Source organism: Dromiciops gliroides, chromosome 1 (genome assembly GCF_019393635.1).
Source record: "Dromiciops gliroides isolate mDroGli1 chromosome 1, mDroGli1.pri, whole genome shotgun sequence".
Taxonomy (NCBI): domain Eukaryota; kingdom Metazoa; phylum Chordata; class Mammalia; order Microbiotheria; family Microbiotheriidae; genus Dromiciops; species Dromiciops gliroides.
Window position 1 is genome coordinate 410,179,272 of NC_057861.1, and position 21,863 is coordinate 410,201,134.

A 21,863-nucleotide genomic window follows, 5' to 3' on the forward strand; every position below is an offset into this window, starting at 1 on the left:
CTTGTGTCTCTGTACAATCAGAATATGCACAGCACATGCAGGGCTAGCGGCTAAACTAACACAATAAATAATTACTAAACCTACAGTGACTTGAATTTCAATCTTTACATTCAGCAAGTAAAAAGGTGTTCAGAGGGGCAGCTAGGTGGCGCAGTAGATAGAGCACCAGCCCTGGAGTCAGGAGGACCTGAGTTCAAATCCAGCCTCAGACGCTTAACACTCACTAGTTGTGTGACCCTGGGCAAGTCACTTAACTCCAATTGCCTCACTAGGAGAAAAAAAAAGTGTTCAGAATCCTTGCCTCTATTTTCTTTCCTCTCTTTTACTTCTCAGTCCCTTAAGATCTGGCCTCCAGCCTCCCAGATCATCAGAAATTGCTCTCTCCAGAGTCACCCAGGACCCTTCACTGTCTAAATCAGATGCTTTATCATGTTTCTTATCCTTTTTGACCCCCTCCATAGCATTGCTAATGACTATCTACTCCACTATACTCTCTCTTCTCTAGGCCTTGATGACACTGATATCTCTTGCTTCCAGGCACAAGTACCCCATGCTGGGAAACATTTCCTTTCCACCCTCATCTCCTAGAGTCCCTGGTCTCCTTAAAGACTGAGCTTAAAAACCACTTTCTAGGGTGGTGCAGTGGATAAAGCACTGGCCCTGAATTCAGGAGGACCTGAGTACAAATGTGGCCTCAGACACTTGACACTTACTAGCTGTGTGACCCTGGGCAAGTCAGTTAACCCTCATTGCCCCACCAAAAAAAACAAACAAAAAAACCCAAACACCTTCTATATGAGACCTTTCCTGATCCCCCAGCTATAAGTGCCTTCTCCCCTATTGACTCCTATCTATTTAGTATAATACTATCAGGGGCAGCTAGGTGGCACAGTGGATAAAGCACTGGCCTTGGATTCAGGAATACCTAAGTTCAAATCCAGCCTCAGACACTTGACACTTACTAGCTGTGTGACCCTGGGCAAGTCACTTAACCCTCACTGCCCTGCAAAAAAAAAATAAATAAATAAAATAATAATAGTATAATACTATCTATGGACATGTTGTTTCCATCATCATAATGTAAGGTCCTTGAAAACTCCCCCAAAATATGGAACGTTATTTTTGTCTTTGTATCCCCAGCATAGTGCCTAGAATGGAACAGGTGCTTAATAAATGTTTGTTGGCGGATTAATTCAAGGCTTCCTATTGTTATGGGCCAGAGTATCTCATTTGAATGGGCCAGGTGCCTCAGAAGATTTACGGAGTAAATCAAAGAATCTTCTCCTTGAAAAACTAAACCAAAGGACAGACACACCTAAAGAGATAAGTGGCACTGGATGGAACTGAGTTCACTCCAGGACCACCACCCTTCATTCCAGCCTCCCTCACCCCTGGGGAGATAAGATTAGGTGTGGCTGCTGCCTTTGTGGCACGAGAGGGAGAGAGATGGCTTGAGAGATACAGAGCTGCCCCTCACCCAACTTCCCCAGCCACCACCAGTGGGGGATGGTCCTCCCTCAATAGGGGAACTTTCCACAGTCAGACGATCACCTCATGGGACCACCATCAGACCTCTATAAAAGTATCTGCCTGTCTCCTGCTCGAGAAGAAAGGTATTTCAGAGACCCATGCTCTGTGCCATGCCTTCTCCCTATGAGTAGAAGTCCAAGGATTTCTCTCTTGGTTTCCTTTCCCTGGCACTTAAATAAACCATTATTTCATTCTAATTGGATTTGTGTGCAAGAGGATGTAATTCTTTAAAGAAGAATTCCCAAGAACCTCTATCCCAAACCCCTACCAATTTCCCCCATAACACAATGATGTGGCCTCATCTCACAGTACTTACTTTCACTCATTCTGAAGAACAGGAAAACTGAACTACAGGTGCCCCCACACTTTCCTGCAGCTGCACCTTTGCACATACACTTCCCTCCACCTAAAGTGCCCTTTCTCTCCATCTCTTCCTTTTCAGATTTTACCCATCCACTAAGATGCCATTCAAATTAAATTTGCCATGAACATTTTCCTGATTGTGACTCCTTCCTCTTCTAAGTGGCCACACTAATATGGCAAGGCTCACATTTCCAGGGCATTTCACTATTTACAAAATGCTTTTCCCACCTCAACTCTGTGACTGAATGGTAAAAGTGTCTTGAATCCCACTTTATGGATCTAAAAGGAATCTGTGACTTGCTTAAGATCAGTGGGCCAAGGACAGCTAGGTAGCACAGTGGATAGAGCACTCTGGAGTCAGGAGGACCTAAGTTCAAATCTGGCCTCAGACACTTGACCCTGGGCAAGTCACTTAACCCCAATTGCCTCATTTTTAAAAAAAAGATCAGTGGGCCAATAAAGGTGCTTCGACTCAAATTCAGTGCCTTCTGTATAACATGATTTCACAGAGTTTTAAAAAAATTATTATGGGGGCAGCTAGGTGGTACAGTGGATAAAGCACTGGCCTTGGATTCAGGAGGACCTGAGTTCAAATTCAGCCTCAAACACTTGACACTTAACTAGCTGTGTGACTCTGGGCAAGTCACTTAACCCTCATTGCCCTGCAAAAAAAAAAAATTACTATGTTTTGCCTCCCTCATTATATTGTGATTTCTTTGAGGGCAGGAACTGGGCCTTTTTCTTGACTGCCTCTGTATTCCCACAATACATAACAAAATGTTTTGCAGTAGCTGATATCAAATAAATAGTATTTGATAGATTTAATGAATGAATGGATATTAGCATGAGCAAAATCGACTTTATAAGTTTAGAGTAGGAGGAAAAAAGAAGCACAATGTCCAGAGTGAGTTTTCAAATACAAACCATTTCTGGATTATTTAACTGTCCAAGACTTTTTTGTACCATTGCTAATACATATGTAAACATAAGGCATTGATCAATATGGACTTCAGAAATTGGTTGCTTTGGAATAGCAGTTTAAAAACCCTAATTAATCATTTCAAGAAAATCCAAAATTGCTATTGTTATGGGCCTAGAGTACCCCAGAAGTTCTCTGGGGGTAAATCAAAAAACCTTCTCCTTGAGAAACTAAACCAAAGGACAGACACACCTTAAGAGATCAGTGGCACTGGATCGGACTGTGTTCACTCCAGGACCACCACCCTTCATTCCTGTCTCCCCTACCCCTGGGGAAATAAGATTAGGTGTGGCTGCTGCCTTTGTGGCATGAGAGGGAGAGAGATGGCTTGAGAGATACAGAGCTGCCCCTCACCCAACTTCCCCCAGCCACCATCAGTGGGGGATGGTCCTCCCCCAATAAGGGAACTTTCCACAATCAGATGATCACCCCCATCAGTCCTCTAATAAAAGTATCTGCCTGTCTCCTGCTCGAAAGTCCAAGGACTTCTCTCTTGGTTTCCTTTCCCTAGCACTCCTAAATAAACTATTATTTTATTCTAATTGGATTTGTGTGCAAGAGGGTGTGATTCTTTAAAGAGGAATCCCTAAGAACCCCTACTCCAAACTCCCATGCAATTTCCCCATAACACTATGTTACCATGAATGTGCTTGGGGTTCTGAAACGCCACAAGGTTTTCACCCTGAAGAGTCAAACCCTACCTTTGGTTAGGGAGTGAATTCCAAGCTTCACCTGGGAGAAGTTTCCACTTCCAATTTCCCCTCGGACCCGGTAGAAGCCAATCCTTTTCCCAAGCGTGATTTCTCTCACTACCTTCTCATTCTTTGACATGTCCCGCATGAGTTTTTCAAATGGTGTCAGCCTGTGCTGCTGGTCTTCCACATCTCCCTGGTAATGCTCAGGCTGGCCACAGTCCTCAATGCTCTCCCGGCGATTCCATCTGGCATAGCGGGGGTTCCCCAGGCCTCCATTCACATACACCGTGGTCATCGTCCATTGGAGGCTTACGTCTCCATTGTGGTATCCAAGGGGTGTTAGCCAGTGTTTAAGAATTCAGTGTGCTGGGCAAGATGAGCCTGTCTCTAGCCCAGAAGCTCTAACAATGTTCTACATAGAAAATAACTTCAATTTGGGCTCAGATCTTCCTGTTCAACCCAAAGGAGGATGGTCATTCAACACGAGCAATTTCAATCTCTCAATTTTACCCCGAAGACTGCCAAAGCTATCATGGTATAGCATATGTAGTAAAACAGAAAGTTGCTCAATTCATGTGGGAAGTTCCAAACATTTTCCTATGGGTATAATGTATAGGCTTTCATTGACTGTGGGGTCCAGGACCACAACCAGCTGCCCAAGGAGGGAAGCTCTGCTTAGACTCTGGCTACTTTCAGATCCCACTGAATAAACTATAGCATCTTATCAGACTGCAGATCAAAGATCCCAAACTGCTACTTCCTTTGATTCATCTTCTAGCCTTGGTGAAGTTTTCATTCAGGCATATAAAAGGCTCCTTCTGTCCCACTAAGTCCTGGTTCCTAGGATATCTCTTTGACTCTCTCCATTTCTAGTTGTTGTCAATTGAATAACTGCCAATACATTCTAGAGCCGGTATTCTGGACTCCAGTGAAAGAGGAAACTTGCAAATAGGTCTTGTTTTAGTCACATGGGAGACCAGGGAAGGATTAAAGCACTACAATGTCATTTTAATTTGCCTTTATTTATAGGAGCCTTCTTCTAAACCTTGAGCCTTCTCAAACATTTGGAAGAGGTCTGTTCATCCTAAGAGCAGAAATGAAAAAGGTCATTAGCTTGCTTTTATCATCATTGAATTCTATTTAATATGTATTATACGTATAGTTAAGGAAGGAGGTTTGAAATATGCATACTCTCCCCCACATACATATACACATTTCAGAATTTCTAGGATGCCAGAACCATTTGGATTGAACTGTGCACATGCACACGCGTGAACACACACACATTCCTTATTCATATTAAGAATTCATAACTGTGGGGCAGCTAGGTGGCGCAGTGGATAGAGCCCCGGCCCTGGAGTCAGGAGTACCTGAGTTCAAATCCGGCCTCAGACACTTAACACTTACTAGCTGTGTGACCCTGGGCAAGTCACTTAACCCCAATTGCCTTACTAAAAAAAAAAAAAAAAGAATTCATAACTGTTATATTCTAGTAAAGTACATGTCCCACTTCTTAAAGTTTAGGAGGAAATGTATACTGTCTTCTCTTTTAGGGTACCAAACCATGTATGTCAAACAGTTAGAAATGGGGGACACTAAATTGTACATAAGGATACTGGCTTTGAAAACCAGATATTAACATTATCTATTTTATTGTATTTTTGTTTATTTTATTAAATATTTCCCAAATATATTTTAATATGGTTTAGGCCATACTCAAGAAGAATTGGGGACCACAATGTGGACTGTGTTTGACACCTCTGATTTAGACAACACATGGACAGACTCAAGGTAAGAATGAAATTGGCTAAAATACTCAGAATTCAGGAAACCCTTTTATTTGCTGAATGAGCATTCAATAGGTCATTTTTCTGCTCTTAGCAGTCTCAAGTACTCTAAGAAGTTGTAATATTCCTTGCTGGGATTCCAAACCCATGTTTTCTAGTGGAAATGAAGGAGCCTGATTCAAATCCTTAAGGAAAGCTTGGATGAATTGGCCATAGATTATATCTCTTGGAAGTGTTAGCTTAGGATCCCCAAAAGGCAAGACAAATGTCCAATAAAATGACACCAAGTCAACTATCCAGACTGTAATTAATGAAAGGGGAACATGTTTCATCTTCTGTTTAATCAAACTATAAAAATTTAGGAATTCTACAGGATGAGCCAAAAGCCACTATGCTTTAATAACCTTTTGAAAATTATTTTTTCTTATGTTTAATGTGATTATACATATATAACCTATATCAGATTGCTTGCTGTCTTGGGGAGTGGGGAGGAAAGGGAGGGAGGGAGAAAAATTTGGAACTTGAAATCTTATAAAAACAAATGTTGAGGGGCAGCTAAGTGGCACAGTAGATAAAACACTGGCCCTGGATTCAGGAGGACTTGAATTCAAATCCAGCCTTAGACACTTGACACTAGCTGTGTGACCCTGGGCAAGTCACTTAACCCCAATTGCCTCACCAAAAAAAAAAAACACACCAAATGTTGAAAACTATCTCTACATGTAACTGGAAAATAATAAAATTCTTTTATGATCTTAAAAACAAACGAGGGGGGGCGGCTAGGTGGCGCAGTGGATAAAGCAACAGCCCTGGATTCAGGAGGACTTGAGTTCAAATCCAGCCTCAGACACTTGACACTTACTAGCTGTGTGACCTGGGCAAGTCACTTAACCCTCATTGCCCCATCCAAAAAAAACCCACAAACAAACAAACGAATGAATGAATGAATTATAGAAATCATTTTTTAGGAAGAGCGAAAAAGAAAATTACTTTTTCTTCATTTTTTGCCATTGATTTTTCACACATAATGTAAATTAATTTCCTATTTCTGTATATGATGGTATGGTATTATAAATTAGTACTGTATATGATGGTATGGTATTATAAATTAGAAACAAAAAATAAAGGAGATATTAAATATTGAAACACCTTCATGATTTTTGGCCCACCTTGTACAAGACATCTGCTTGAGAATGATCCCCCTTACAATGTCTTATCTTTTGCTCATAATGGAAGTTCTAGTGAATCAAGTTTTCTGATAACAAATATGTCACATAAAATTATCCTAAATATTATGAGAGATGTTGCTGTCTTCCATCCACAGAGATGAATCTATGGTGCTGCCTTTTATAGCAATGCAGATCCAGTCACATTCCTGCTCAATCAGAGATACGAACTAAGTCTCCCAGTCAGGAAAGGGAACTAGTAGGGTATAGAGGTATCAGATAGATACCCTGCTTTTATCAGCACCAAACACTAATCAATTCAATTAGATACTATGATTATGTTTTTTCAGTTGTGTCCAACTCTCTGTGACCTGATTTGGAATTTACTTGGCAAAGACAATGGATTGGTTTGCCATTTCTTTCTCTGGCTCATTTAGAGATGAGAAAACTGAGGCAAACAGGGTTAAGTGACTTGCCCAGGGTCACATAGCCAGTGTCTAAGGCTAGATTTGAACTCAGGAAGATCAGTCTTCCCAACTCTAGACCCAACACTGTGACCCACTGTTCTTATACCATGATCATGACTTAGTAATGTCCAATACAACAGTTTATAGTAGTAGGTTCCCAATAAATATTTTCAATTGAATTCTTTGTCAATTCATTTGAACAAACATGTATTAAGTTTATTAGGACAATCTCAGGGCTTCCTAGTGCAATGGACCATCAGACTTAGATGGAAGAGATCTGAGAAATAATCTAATCAAAGCTCCTTATTATACAGATGAAGAAACAGAAGGTCAGAGTGGGTAAGTGACTTGCCTAATGCCATTTAGGTAATATAGAAAGAAGGTTACATAATCCACATCTTCCAACTCTGGAGCCAATAATCTTCTCACTGTATTAGGATGCCTCTCCAAGTCAAATATATTGCTATCTAAACTCACTGCAAACACTCAATTTTAAAATAAATTAGGCCACTATGGCAGGAACTAGGTATAGAGTAAAATCTTACATGATATACCAAAACAAGCTTCAAATTGAGTGCATGATTTAGATGTAAAGGATGGCATCATAATCAAATTAGACAAACATGGAAGAAAATACCTGTTAGAACTATAGAAAGAAGAGCTAATAACCAAACAAGAAATAGAGAGATTCACAAGAAATGAAATGGATAATTTTGATTATGTGAAATAAAAATATCTGTGTACAAGCAAAAACAACTCAATTAAAATTGAAAGAAAAGAAGGAAATTGGGAAACAATTTGTATCATTTTTCTAGTAAAGGTCTCATTTCTAAAATATATAGGGAATTGATTCAAATTTATAAAAATAAGAGCTATTATTCAATTGATAAATGATCAAATGATATGAATAAGCAGTTTTTAAAGGAAGAAATCCAAGCTATCAATAGCCATATGAAAAATGCTCTAAATCATTAATAATTAGAGAAATGCAAATTAAAATAACCCTGAGGCAGCCCCTTATACCCATCAGAGTGGCAAAGTTGACAACAAAGGAAAATGACAAATAATAGAAGGACTATGAACTGTGGAATCTAGATGCAGATCGAACCATACTATTTCTATTGTTTTTGTTGTTGTTGTTTTTCTTTTTTGAGGTTTTTCCTTTTTGCTCTGATTCTTTTCTCATTATATGACAAATGCAGAAATATGTTTAATGTGATTGTACCTGTATAACCTGTATCATACTACTTGCTTCTTGGGGAGGGGGGAGGGAGGAGAGGGAGGGAGAAAAATTTAAAACAAGAAATCTTATGAAAACAAATGTTGAAAATTATTTCTACATGTAACTGGAAAAATAATAAAATATTTATATGGGGAAAAATATAAAAGCAAAGCACTAAAAAAAAGTACATTAATGCATAATTGGTGAACTATGAACAGGTCCAGCCATTCTAGAAAGCAATTTGGAACTATGCTCAAAAATCTATTAAATTGTCCATATTCTTTGACCCAGCAAGTAGTTTTATGCCCCAAAGAGATCAAAGAAAGAGTTAAAGGACCCATTTGTACAAAAATATTTATAGCAGGACTTATCATTCTAGTAAATAATTGGAAACTGAGGGGGTGCCTATCCATTAGGAAGAGTGAAAATTTCTAATACTGGAAGCATATGAAGTGATGGAATACCATTGCGCTGTAAGAAATAAATAAGGGGGGGGGCAGCTAGGTGGCCCAGTGGATAGAGCACCAGCCCTGGATTCAGAAGGGCCTGCATTCAAATCCAGACTCAGACACTTAACACTTACTAGCTGTGTGAACTTGGGCAAGTCACTTAATCCCAATTGCCTCACACACATACAAAAAAGAGAGAAAAGAAAAGAGAAATAATGAAGGGGGAAAAAAAGAAATAATGAAGGAGATGGTCTCAGAAACCTGGGAAGACTCATGTGAGCTGATGCAAAGTGAAATGATCAGAACCAGGATATCAATTTATATACCGACAACAATATTGCAAAAGACAAACAACTATAGTAAATGACAGAAGAAAGCTCTGTCAAGTTGGAAATATTTTTGGTCAATTGTGGGACTTCTCTTGTTTTAGTTTTAAAGGTCTTTATTAGATTTTGAAAACTGAAACTCTGATTATAAAATCATAAATTTAGAACTAGAAGTGAGTGACCTCTGAGGTCTAGTTCAACTCTTTTATTTTTCAAATAAGGAAACAGGTGGAAAGGTAAATGGCTTGCCCAGTGGTAAGTTACTTCTGGGGGCTTCAGTTTCCTAGATGAACAAAAAGTCAGAATTATGGTATGTATTGAGTTTTCCCAACAATCCCCAAATGCATGTGGAAATGTCTGCCTGTCATCGTGAAAATGGGGTAGGGGGTTTGGGGTCCTTAGGAATTCCTCTTTAAAGAATTACACCCTGGGGCAGCTAGGTGGCGTAGTGGATAAAGCACCGGCCCTGGATTCAGGAGTACCCAAGTTCAAATCCGGCCTCAGACACTTGACACTTACTAGCTGTGTGATCTTGGGCAAGTCACTTAACCCCCATTGCCCCACAAAAAAAAAAAAAAAAAAGAATTACATCCTCTTGCACACAAAAGCAGTTAGAATAAGATGGTAGTTTGTTTTGGGCTGAGGAAGGGAAAGGGAAGGGAAGGGAAACCATGAAAGAAGTCCTTGGACTTCTTATGGGGAGAAAGGCACAGAAAGAGTGGCTCTGAGATACCAATCTCCTCGAGCAGGAGACTGGCAGTTACTTTTATAGAGGACTGATGGGGGTGACCATCTGACTGTGGAAAGTTCCTTTAGTGAGGGAGGACCATCCCCCACTGGTGGTGACTGGAGGAGTTGGGTGAGGGGTGGCTGCAGATCTCTCAAGCCATCTCCTCAGAACACAAAGGAAGCAGCCACACCCAAACTTATCTCCCCAGGGTTGAGGGAGACTAGAATGAAGCGTGGAGGTCCCGAAGCTAGCTCAGTCCGATTTGGTTCCACTTATCTCTTTAGGTGTGTCTGTCCTTCGGTTTAGTTTCTCAAGGAGAAGGTTCTTTGATGTGCCCCAGAGAACTTCTGGGGTGCTCTGAGCCCATAACATGCCTCCTCATGCAGTTCTCACTGATACCAGTGGCAGTATGGCTGGTACCAGAAGCCCCAGACATGGTATCACTGATGCAATGATGCAAAGCATCAAAGATTCAGGGTCTGGGAAAATTAGACCTTAATCATTAGTTTAACCCTTCCTATATAAGGAGGCATTCAACAAGACGAATGACAACTGAGCTTGCTTTCAGATTTGTTTTGCTAAACCTAAAACCAACAGTGAAAAAACAAACCAAAGCAAATCATCTCACCTTTGTCCTTTCAGTCTGAATTTACACAGCAGTTACCAAACTCCTGGTGAATTCTTCCTGACCCCACCTCTACATCTCTCTGTGTCTCTCTTCTTTCTCCTTTCTTTCTTCCCTCCCTCCCCCATCCGTCTGTCTCTGTCTTTGTCTCTCTGTGTCTGTCACTCTCTCTTCTGTTGGCAAGTTTGTCTCTTGCTTTGAGAGGGGTCTGACACTGAGATATAGCAGGCAGCAAAGCCCAACCAAAGCAAGGATCCTCAGGGAGAATTATGAAATAAGCTTGCAAAAAAAAGGCCCTATTTGCAAATCAGTAATTTTACCTTTTCAAGCTCATTTGCATCTTCTCAGGCTTTTAGGCATAATTCAGTGTTCTTAATTTAGGAGGCAGGCTTCCCTGCAAGACTATCTAATTTTTTTTAATCATAAAGGTATTTTATTATTTTCCAGTTACATGTAAAGATAGTTTTCAACATTTCAACATATAGCTCATAAGGTGATACTACCTTCAGATTTCTTCACTTCTAAGGAAAGAGATTATGCTTTCTAGAGTCTAACATTTGCAAATATACATGTTATGGGCCCGGGTACCTCAGAAGTTTTCTGGGGTAAATCAAAGAACCTGCTCCTTGAGAAACTAAACTAACTGAGTTAGCTCCAGGACCACCACCCTGCATTCCAGTCTCCCCTACCCCTGGGGAGATAAAATTAGGTGTGGCTGCTGCCTTTGTGGCATGAGGGGGAGAGAGATGGCTTGAGAGATCCAAAGCCAACCCTCACTTAACTTCCCCCAGCCACCACCAGTGGGGATGGTCCTCCCCCAATAAGGGAACTTTCCACAGTCAGATAATAACCTCATCTGACCACCATCAGTCCTCTATAAAAGTATTTGCCTGTCTCCTACTCAAGGAGACAGGTATCTCAGAGAGCCATGCCTCTGTGCCATGCCTTCTCCCCATGAGAAGTCCAAGGACTTCTCTCTTGGTTTCCTTTCCCTAGCACCTAAATAAACTATTATTTTACTCTAATTGGATTTGTGTGTAAGAGGGCATAATTCTTTAAAGAGGAATTCCTAAGGACCCCTACCCCAAGCCCCCACTCATTTCCCCCATAACATACATATATCAATTTGTGAATTATGTATTTAAATATAACTACGATAATGTTTGATTTAGAATCCACCTAATACTAAATTTATAAATGGTGTAAATCAAGGCCTTCCCAGATGCACAGGGGAGAATGAAGCTCATTTCATTCTCACCGTGAAAAGGCAGTGGAACCCCTTCAGGGCATTAGTAGTTTTTGTTCATGTTTACAATTCAGTATTGGAGAAGAGAGCCTTCAGAGCTCCTTTGGGGAACAAATGTTTGTTAGTCTCTGTAAAAAATATACAAGAAATGACATTTAGATGTAGAAATGGAATGATTTATCGAATCACAAATAGAGTCAGAAACAAAAGGTATTCTTCATTTTCTTTTCCTAATCAACTGACTTAGGAAATCAATGCTTGCCAGGAGCATCCATTCAGGACTGGAACAGGGAGGGGAAAGCATAGTTCTTGAAAAGAGAGGAATGAATGAATTTATTTTTAGTTAGTTAAAAAAACAGTTGAAATTCACAGCAGATACCTTCCTCACAAGCTATTAAATATTCCTTTGCTTTGAAGTAGCATGCTTAGTGCCAGGGATGGACATGGGCATATTACTTCAGGGAGTTTAATGTAGGCAGGATGTGGGAAAAGCACTAAATTTGGAGTTAGGAGCTTTAGCTTTAGAATCTAGCTCTTCAGGGGCAGCTAGGTGGTGCAGTGGATAGAGCACCGGCCCTGGAGTCAGGAGTACCTGAGTTCAAATCCAGCCTCAGACACTTAACACTTACTAGCTGTGTGACCCTGGGCAAGTCACTTAACCCCAATTGCCTCACTAAAAAAAAAAAAATCTAGCCCTTCCATAGTAATCACTTCCCTTCTCCGGGATGTAGTTTTCTCTTTAAAATGAAAGGAGTTTTTATTTTTAAAAAAATAAAATGAAAGTTACTAAATAAGTAAAATGAGGGTTTGGACTAGATGACCTTTAAAGTTCCTTCTAGCAGAAATCCAAACTATCAATATCCATAAGGAAAAAGTATTTAAATCACTATTAATTAGAGAAATGCAAATTAAACAACTCTGCATGTCACACTCAGCAGATTTTGTAATTTGACAAAAAAGAAAAGTGACCAATGCTGAAGGGGCTGTGGAAAAACAAGTATTTTAATACACTATTGGTAGAATTATGAATTGGTCCAACCATTCTGGAAAGCAATTTGGAACCATGCCCCAAAATCTATTAAACTGTGTATACTGTTTGATCCAGTGATATTACTACTAGGTTTCTACATTCAAAGACACCAAAAAAAGAGGAAAAGTTGTATGGCCCTGGACAAGTCACTTCACCCTCATTGCCCCACAAAAAAACAAAAAGAGGAAAAGGACTTATATGTACAAAAAATATTTATATCAGCTCTTTTGTGATGGTAAAGAATTGGAAAAAGAAGGGATGCCCATCAATTGGGAGATGGCTGAACAAAGTTTGATATAATAGATTATTATTGTACTATAAGAAATGATGGGGCATGGGGTAGCTCGGTGGTACAGTGGATAGAGCACTGGTCCTGTATTCAGGAGGACCTGAGTTCAAATCTGACCTCAGACACTTGACACTTACTAGCTGTGTGACCCTGGGTGAGTTACTTAACCCTCATTGCCTCACCAAAAAACAAAATTTAATTACAAAAGAAAATTCCTCTTACCCTATTATCTTTACATGTCCATGTATAGCAAATAATAGAGGAGCTGCTTGATAAATGTTTGTGGAATTGGATAAATCTTAGTTCTTTGGGGCTAGGAATAACAAAATGAAAAACCATTACAGAATAAGCTCTTGCTGTTATAACAGACAGACTTCAACAAGTTCTACTCTCCAGCCTCCTTATAGTATAGAGAGGATGCTGGGTCATAGATAAATATTCCAGTACAATAAGTAATTTTTAAAATCTCTCAGTTCTGTTTTACTCCCTTTTGTTTCTTCAGTGCCTATAGCAGAGGAGCCAGAAAAAAGGCAGAAGACATTAAGATGAACTGCTTTTAGGCAACCAGAAAACTTTCATTTGATTACTGGTACTCTAAATGTGAGATCCTGGTCTGATGAGCAATGAGTAGCTGAATCATCAATCTTAACATTCTTGCTATGAAATGATGCTCAGCAGCCTTCTGATAAAGCATCAAGTGATGCATAAAATAGATGTATGTTCAACAAAGGTATTTGCCATTGCGACAAAAAAAAAGAGTCAACACAAAGAGAGGGTTGGAGAGAGATTCCCTGGGAATAGTGAAATTTTCGCAGGTGCTCCTGCTTACAGATGATACTGGGTCAACTAAATTATGCCCAGGAATACTGCAGAGCCTCCTGGAAGAGCTTCGTATTCACTCAAAGGTATTTTGCCTGACTATCTACATAGGAAAGACCAAGTGGATGAAGAATATCTATGGACCAGATTTCAACATGCATTTCAATGAACAGTCAATGTCTTCTCTATCTGAGATAGACAATAGTGATGGACAATGAGGAGAGCCCAGAGTTGAACAGGAGAAAGAAGGAAGACTGCATTACATTCAGGAAATCGTACAGCTCCCTTACTAACCTCAAACATTCCATGAAAGCAAAGGTTCATCTTTTTAATAATAACATACTACCAGGGTCGCTAAATGTCAGTGAGATATGAAATAAAACAACAATAATATTGAGGTCTGGTCTCTCTCACTAGTTTTGAAAACTGTAAGGGCACCACTGCCCCCTTCTGGACACTTAATTTCCATTTAGATATGAAGTAACATGTTCCCCTTCAACAATTCCTACTTGATTGAAAAAACAAAGAAGAAAAATTTGAAAACCATTCAGCATGTGCATGTGCCATTGCACTGCATAGAACTGAACTGATTTGGAAAAGGGGAAATGCAATGAATAACGCTGGAAAAAGCTGGTATTTATAAGCTCAAGACTGGGTTAGCCCCTCTCAAGAGAAAAGTTAGTTTGCTTTAAAACACACACACACACACACACTCACACACATACACACACTGGGGTAGCTAGGTAGTGCAATGGATAGGGCACTGGTCCTGGATTCAGGAGGATCTGAGTTCAAATCCAGCCTCAGACACTCGACACTTAGTAGTTGTGTGACCTTGGGCAAGTCACGTAATCCTCATTGCCGCCCCCCTTCTGTTTTTCCCCTCTATACAACATAGAATCCTTGAGTATCGTAATTATTTCATTTTTAGTCTTTGTAGCTCCATCACCTGGCACCTAGTGGGTGTGTAATAAATGCTTATTGATGATGATGAAGAGGAAGAAGCGAAAGAGGAGGAAGAGGAGGAGGAGAAAGAAAGGTATCGATTAAATGTTTTTTAAAATACAAAAAAAGAAAGCAGAAGGAAATTCAGAAGGGGGCACAGACAAGGTCAATTTATTTACTATTATGTTACATTTAATGTGAATTTTAAAAAGCTATATATAACCAAAGTATACAATTTCATATACAGTCCTTTTCTGTTCCTGTTTATAGATTGAAATTTTCATGTTTGTTAATGTTTCAGTTCATAATCAAGGAGGTTTATTTATTTATTTTTTGTTTTTTAAAAGAAAAAGAAAACCTCTAGTAAAAAGGAAAGAGGAATCCTTAAAAATTGTGGAAGTGAAATTAAGAAGACTGAATTTTATCAGAAGAGAAGAGACAGACAGAAGACAGAGAGAAGAAAGTATCATAGCATAGATAGAATAGGACATGAGGTATGTCTACCCTGTTTTGCTTTTTTTTTTTAATCAACATTATCTCTGACTTGATAGAATACCAAGAAAATCTTGACTTCTATTTTAGGTATATAAACTACAATGTACTTTATAAATATAAAGCATCATTGTTATAACAGGGGCTAAGACAAATCTGTCCCCCCAATACATGAACAAGCATTTATTAAGTGTCTACTATGTTCCAAACGTGCTAGGTGCTGGCTCTCCAAAGACAAAAATGAAACAGTCTTTAAGGAATTTACATTCTCTAGGGGGAGACTACATGACTTGTATGTATGTATGTATGTATGTATGTATATATGTATAAAAGCAACACAAGCAAAGTTTTGCAGGAAGCTACTAGCAGCTAGGTGGCTCAGTGCATAGAGCACTGGACCTGGAGTTGGGAAGACCTTAGTTCAAATCTGGACTCAGACATTCACTAGCTGTGTGACTCTGGACAAGTCACTTAACCTCTGTTTGCTTTAATTTACTTGTTATAGGGCCTAGCACCCCAGAAGTTCTCTGGGGTACATCAATGAACCTTCTCCTTGAGAAACTAAACCAAAGGACAAACACACCTAAAGAGATAAGTGGAACCTGATTAGGACTGAGCTAGCTCCAGGACCACCACCCTTCATTCCAGTCTCCCTCACCCCTGGGGAGATAAGATTAAGTGTGGCTGCTGCCTTTGTGGTGGGAGGAGGAGGAGAGAGAGATGTCTTGAGAGATCTGCAGCCACCCCTCACCCAATTCCCCCAGCCACCACCAGTGGGGGATGGTCCTCCCTCAATAGGGGAACTTTCCACAGTCAGATGATCACCTTATCGGACCACCATCAGACCTCTATAAAAGTATCTGCCAGATTCCTGCTCGAGAAGATTGGTATCTCAGAGCCATGCTCTGTGCCATGCCTTCTCCCCATGAGAAGAAGTCCAAGGATTTCTCTCTTGGTTTCCCTTCCCTAGCCCCTAAATAAACTATTATCTTATTCTATTGGATTTGTGCAAGAGGGTGTAATTTTTTTTTTTGCAGGACAATGGGGGTTAAGTGACTTGTCCACGGTCACACAGCTAGTAAGTGTCAAGTGTCTGAGGCCAGATTTGAACTCAGGTCCTCCTGAATCCAGGGCCAGTGCTTATCCACTGCGCCATCTAGCCGCCCCGGGTGTAATTCTTTAAAGAGGAATTCCTAAGGACCCCAAACCCCAACCCCTATCCCAAACTCCCTACCCCATTTCCCCCATAACATACTGGAGAAAGAAATGGCAAACCACTCCTGTATCTTTCCCAAGAAAACCCCAAATGAGGTCACAAAGCTTTGGACACGACTGAACAACAATAATAACTAGTAGCTAGAAGGATCAGGAAACACTTCATGTAAGAGATGGCATTTGAGGTGAGCTTTTAAACAAACTAGGGAATATAAGAGGCAAAGATTAAGAGGAAGTACACTCCAGCCATGGGAGAAACCCTGTAGGGAAGGCACCAAAGTATAGTGGGAGATGGAAGTCATGGGTGAGGAACTGCAAGAACTGTTTGACTACATCAAAGACTATATGAAAGAGAGTAATGTATAAGGTTGGAAAAAGTAGGTTTGGAGGTAGGTATTCTTTCCTTACCCCACCCCTCTATTCCTAGAAAGTATTGGGGGAAGCCAGGTGGTACAGTGGATAAAGCACCGGCCCTGGATTCAGGAGGACTTGAGTTCAGATCTGACCTCAGACACTTTACACTAACTAGCTGTGTGACCCTGGGCAAATCACTTAACCCTCTGTAACGATTGGAATGACGCCACCTGCTGGAGACTTACTGTAGAAGAGTTCTGCCCATGAAGCAAAGGTCTTTGAGGGCAAGACCAGGAGTCAGGAAGTGACGCGGGCTAGTGGGAGGAGGAAGGAAGAGACTGGCGCTCAGTCTCGCTGTCTTTCCTTTGGACTCTGGTGGAGAGCGGAGCTAGAAATGTGCTCTCCCTTTAATAGATAGGAATCTAGGCCTTTTTCTCTCTCTTTACCAAATTCTTATTCTCCTTAATAAATGCTTAAAAGTCTAACTCTTGCTAAAGCTTATAATTTATTGGCGACCACTCATTAGATATTTTAGACAGTTTAGGTAGAATTTTAGCCCTTAACAGATGGTGACCACTCATTAGATATTTTAGACAGTTTAGCTAGAATTTTAGCCCTTAACACTCACTGCCCCTGGAAAGAAAGAAAGAAAGAAAGAAGAAAGAAGAAAGAAAGAAAGAGAGAGAGAGAGAGAGAGAGAGAGAGAGAGAGAGAGAGAGAGAGAGAGAGAGAAAGAAAGAAAGAAAGAAAGAAAGAAAGAAAGAAAGAAAGAAAGAAAGAAAGAAAGAAAGAAAGAAAGAAAGAAAGAAAGAAAGAAAGAAAAAGAAAGAAAGAAAGAGTTGGGAAAGGTTGAAAAACTTTGCTTAGCTGCCCCAAGGGAAAGTGATAGATAATGGGGTGATCAGTGAAATAGTAAGGTGCTAAAAGAGCAGAAGACAGCACTGATTCTAGATAAGAAAGAACAAACATTGTGGAGATGTTTTGCATGACTACTCAGGTATAACTTATATTGAATTGCTTGAATTCTTGGGGGGAGGAGGGAGGGAGGAAAGGAAGTTGAAACACAAAGTTTTTTTTGTTTTTGGTTTTTTTGCAGGGCAATGGGGATTAAGTGACTTGCCCAGGGTCACACAGCTAGTAAGTGTCAAGTGTCTGAGGCCAGATTTGAACTCGGGTACTCCTGAATCCAGGGCCGGTGCTTTATCCACTGCGCCACCTAGCCTCCCGAAACACAAAGTTTTAAAAAATAAATGTCAAAATTTGTTTTTACATGTAATTTGGAAAATAAAATTCTAAATAGAAGAGCAAACATTCCCTTGGGGGATACATGAGGCTGAAGGCAAAGGTTGGCTTACTGATGCAAAGAGAGAATAGTCCTGTAGTCCCCAGAGAGAAAGGAAATCTGTGGGATCTAAAGTTGCTGGGCTTTGTGCACAAGAAGGTTTAGGAAAAATGAAGGTATATATATTTTTTTAAATTAATAAAGTATTTTATTTTTTTCCGTTACATGTAAAGATAGTTCTCAACTTTTGTTTATACAAGCTTTACAATTTCAGATTTTTCTCCCTCCCTCCCCTCCCTCCCCCATCCCCTAGACAGCAGGTAATCTGATATAGGTTATATATATATATATATATATATATATATATATGTGTGTGTGTGTGTGTGTATGTATGTATGTATGTATATATATATACATATATGTGTGTATATATATGTATATATATGTATATACACATAATAACATTAATCCTATTTCTTCATTAGTCATGTTATAAGAGAAAAAATCAGAGCAATGATGAAAAACCTTGAAGGTATATTTTTGAGTTCTAAATGCACTTGGAGCAACCATTTTCCCATAAAAGCCAGTCTTAGAGGTGGTGGGAGGGTCCCTATGAAAGATAAATTGTGCCATCTGCTGGAGACCAAGGAGAATGGCAGAGTTGCAGAGGCCTAGAGTAGTGGGCCTAGGAGAAACAAAAGTACTCACTAGGCAGGAGTTTCAAAGAATTGGACCATATAATAGAAGGAGCACTGAACTGAACTGTGGAGAACTAAAGAAAACTTTGGGAAGGAAGGAAAACTCTGGAGGATAGCAACAAGGAGCAGCAGCCTGTTTGAGAACAGTGGGAGGGACAGCTAGGTGGCACAGTGGATAAAGCACCAGTTCTGGATTCAGGAGTACCTGAGTTCAAATATGGCCTCAGACACTTGACACTTACTGGCTGTGTGACCCTGGGCAAGTCACTTGACGCCAATTGCCTCAGCAAAAAAAAAAAAAAAAAAAGATCAAAGAGAACAGTGGGAAACAAGAACTCCAGGAAAAAACAAAACAAACAAAAAAACCCCAATGGTTTTACAGACATAGGAGCCACAGAAAGTAGCAAAGGAAGGGACACAAATATTAACCACCCTACTCAGTCACTGTACAGGTGTTTGTAGGGAATGTTCGTTGTTAAATAGCATTACTTATAGCATGATTATTATTAAATAGCATTCTTATAGACCTAGATGTGAGTGCTATTTGTTTCTATTGACTCATAAATAAAACCATCATATTTTGAGCCTTGTAAACCATTGTGCTTGTAAGGGGAAATAGTGACTACTGTTAAGGGATGTCAGATTCTGAAACTTCCAGATGATCCAGATGGGGCCAATTGCTGGAAATAATGGGAGGTCATCAAAATATCATTGGGTCGGGGCAGCTAGGTGGTGAGGTGGTTAGAGCACTGGCCCTGGAGTCAGGAGGACCTGAGTTCAAATTCAGCCTCAGACACTTGACACTAGCTGTGTGACCTTAGGCAAGTCACTTAACCCCAACTGCCTCACCAAAGCAAACAAACAAACAAAAATAAACAAATGTTGAAAACTATTAAAAAAAAAATATGTCATTGGGTCCTTTATTTCAAGAGGGACCCCTGACACAGGAGTTTTGTTGTTATTGTTGTTGTTGTTAATAAAGTGTGGAGAGTTTTTTGCTATTTTTATCAATAAAATCTTATAAAAGCTGGAAATTATGATTATTCGATATATCTTGAATGGAAGATTCATTTTTCCACACATATAATGAGCTTATATTTCAAGACTCATTAATACTTTGACCCAGGGGCAGCTAGGTGGCGCAGTGAATAAAGTACCAGCCCTGGATTCAGGAGGACCTGAGTTTAAATCCATCCTCAGACACTTAACACTTACTAGTTGTGTGACCCTGGGCAAGTCACTTAACCCTCATTGCCCAGCAATAAATAAATAAATAAATAAATAAAAATAAAACAAATGTCTCAATTTTTGTTTCTTTCCTAACTTTCTGGGGGTTTTTATATCATCCAAATATGATTGTACTATTTTGATATGTACTTCTGAGGGACGTGGCCTGATTTCTATAAACTGTTTTTTGGTTTTTTTAACCAATTCAATTCATTTCAGTTAAAATCTAAAGGACAGGGATGGGGAGGGAGATAGAAACACAAATAACTATGCCTTGCTCATTATAGATCCTAATACATTTTTATTAAATTAAGTGGAATTGAAGGAAGTCCTCCCCAAAATAGGGGGTAGCAGCATACTATTTTGTTACTTTACATCAATATAGCTTTTTTTTTTTGGTCGGAGAAATGAGGGTTAAATGACTTGCCCAAGGTCACACAGACAGTAAGTATCAAGTATCTGAGGTCAGATTTGAACTCGGGTCCTTCCGAATCCAGGACCAGTGTTTTATCCACTGCACTACCTAGCTGCCCCCCAATATAGCTTTTTAATCATAGAATAATATTAAGGCCTTTATCTTAGACCAGAAAGAAAGTATAAATATACTCTAGAATGGACTTCTGTCCTTAAATTATTGTAACCCAGGGCTCAAGCCTAGCCATTAGCATACAACTCGCTTCATTGATGGAGAAAATGATTAGTAGACTTATAAAGTCATCAGTCATTCTCTCCACCAATGAGGAGACAGGGGTGGAGATCATTCTACCATTGAGGCAAATATTACCCATGTGCCTAGGCTTGAGTCATAGGTCCTATTATTATCAATGCATCATGAATTAATCTTCACCTCCCATTAACAATTAGGTGTTTTTTATTGAGCACCTAATGTACCTTTTATTAGAGAGTCTTTCTCACAGAATGTTAAAGTAGGAAGGCTACTTAAATGTCATCTAGTCCAATGATGTCAAACTCAACTAGAAACATAGGCCAATAAACCATACATAAAGATCCCCATGGGCCATGTATTGACTTAGAAAACCATATATTAGTATTATTGGTGTTTTATTGTTTTTATTTATTTTGTTAAATATTTCCTAATTACATATTAATCTGATTCGAGCTCATTCAGGAGTGTCTTGGGCCACATGCAGCCTGTAGGCCATATGGTTAAAATCCCTGATCTTGTCCAACCCTCTTATTTTACAGATGAGGAAACTGAGGGTTATTCTGTCTCACAAATAAGAGAACAGGGATTCAAATCCAGATTTTTCAGATTCCAAATCCCATAGCACTTATCACTATGCATCCCTAGCACAACGGAAAGGTCACAGCCGATTTGGAGTGAGAGGACCTGAATTTAAATCTCAGAAATTACTTCACCCAAAGGATTCAATTCCTCATTGATAAAATAAGAGGTTGGCTTGAGTGGCCTTCAGTGGCTTTTCTAGCTTTAAATCTATGCCCCTGTGATCCTGCTTAACCCAAAGTTGCATAATTAGTAAGCGGCCAAATAAGGGACTAGAAACCAGATTTTCTGATGCCAAATCTAGCACTCTTCCCACTAAATTAGAGTTGGCCAGTCTTGCTGATGGGATTTGGAAGTCACATGGTGATGCTGAATGCACTCTATAGTCTCTAAGAATGAATATATGTACAGATCTCAGACAATTGCAGAAATAGGACATGCGGTTCCACGGGGGTGACAAGTCTGTATTCCAGGCGCCACCACAAAGAAAAGGGGACCAGGGAAACACAGTAACTGGCGTCTTAGCTTTCAGGAACGACCATAAAAGGAATCCGGGAAAGCTGTCTACTGTATCCTTCAAATCCACATAAAAACACCACAAAAAGAATCTTTCACGATGTTGCTGTTTTACATGATAAAAACAACTGGGAACAGTCTTTAATTAGTGTTTTGAACTGCTCC

The 21,863-nt window shown here is 39.7% G+C and overlaps 1 protein-coding gene across 2 annotated transcripts in view; it reads right to left on the minus strand.

Moving 5' to 3' along the window:
* NIM1K (NIM1 serine/threonine protein kinase) overlaps positions 1-21,863 on the minus strand; it is a 92,063-nt gene that overhangs the window by 25,174 nt on the left and 45,026 nt on the right. For both annotated transcript variants that reach the window (XM_043976314.1, XM_043976315.1), the window contains exon 2: positions 3,574-4,651. In XM_043976314.1, coding sequence (XP_043832249.1) covers positions 3,574-3,862 — 289 coding nt within the window. In that variant the 5' untranslated portion in view covers positions 3,863-4,651. The remainder of the gene's footprint in view (positions 1-3,573; positions 4,652-21,863) is intronic.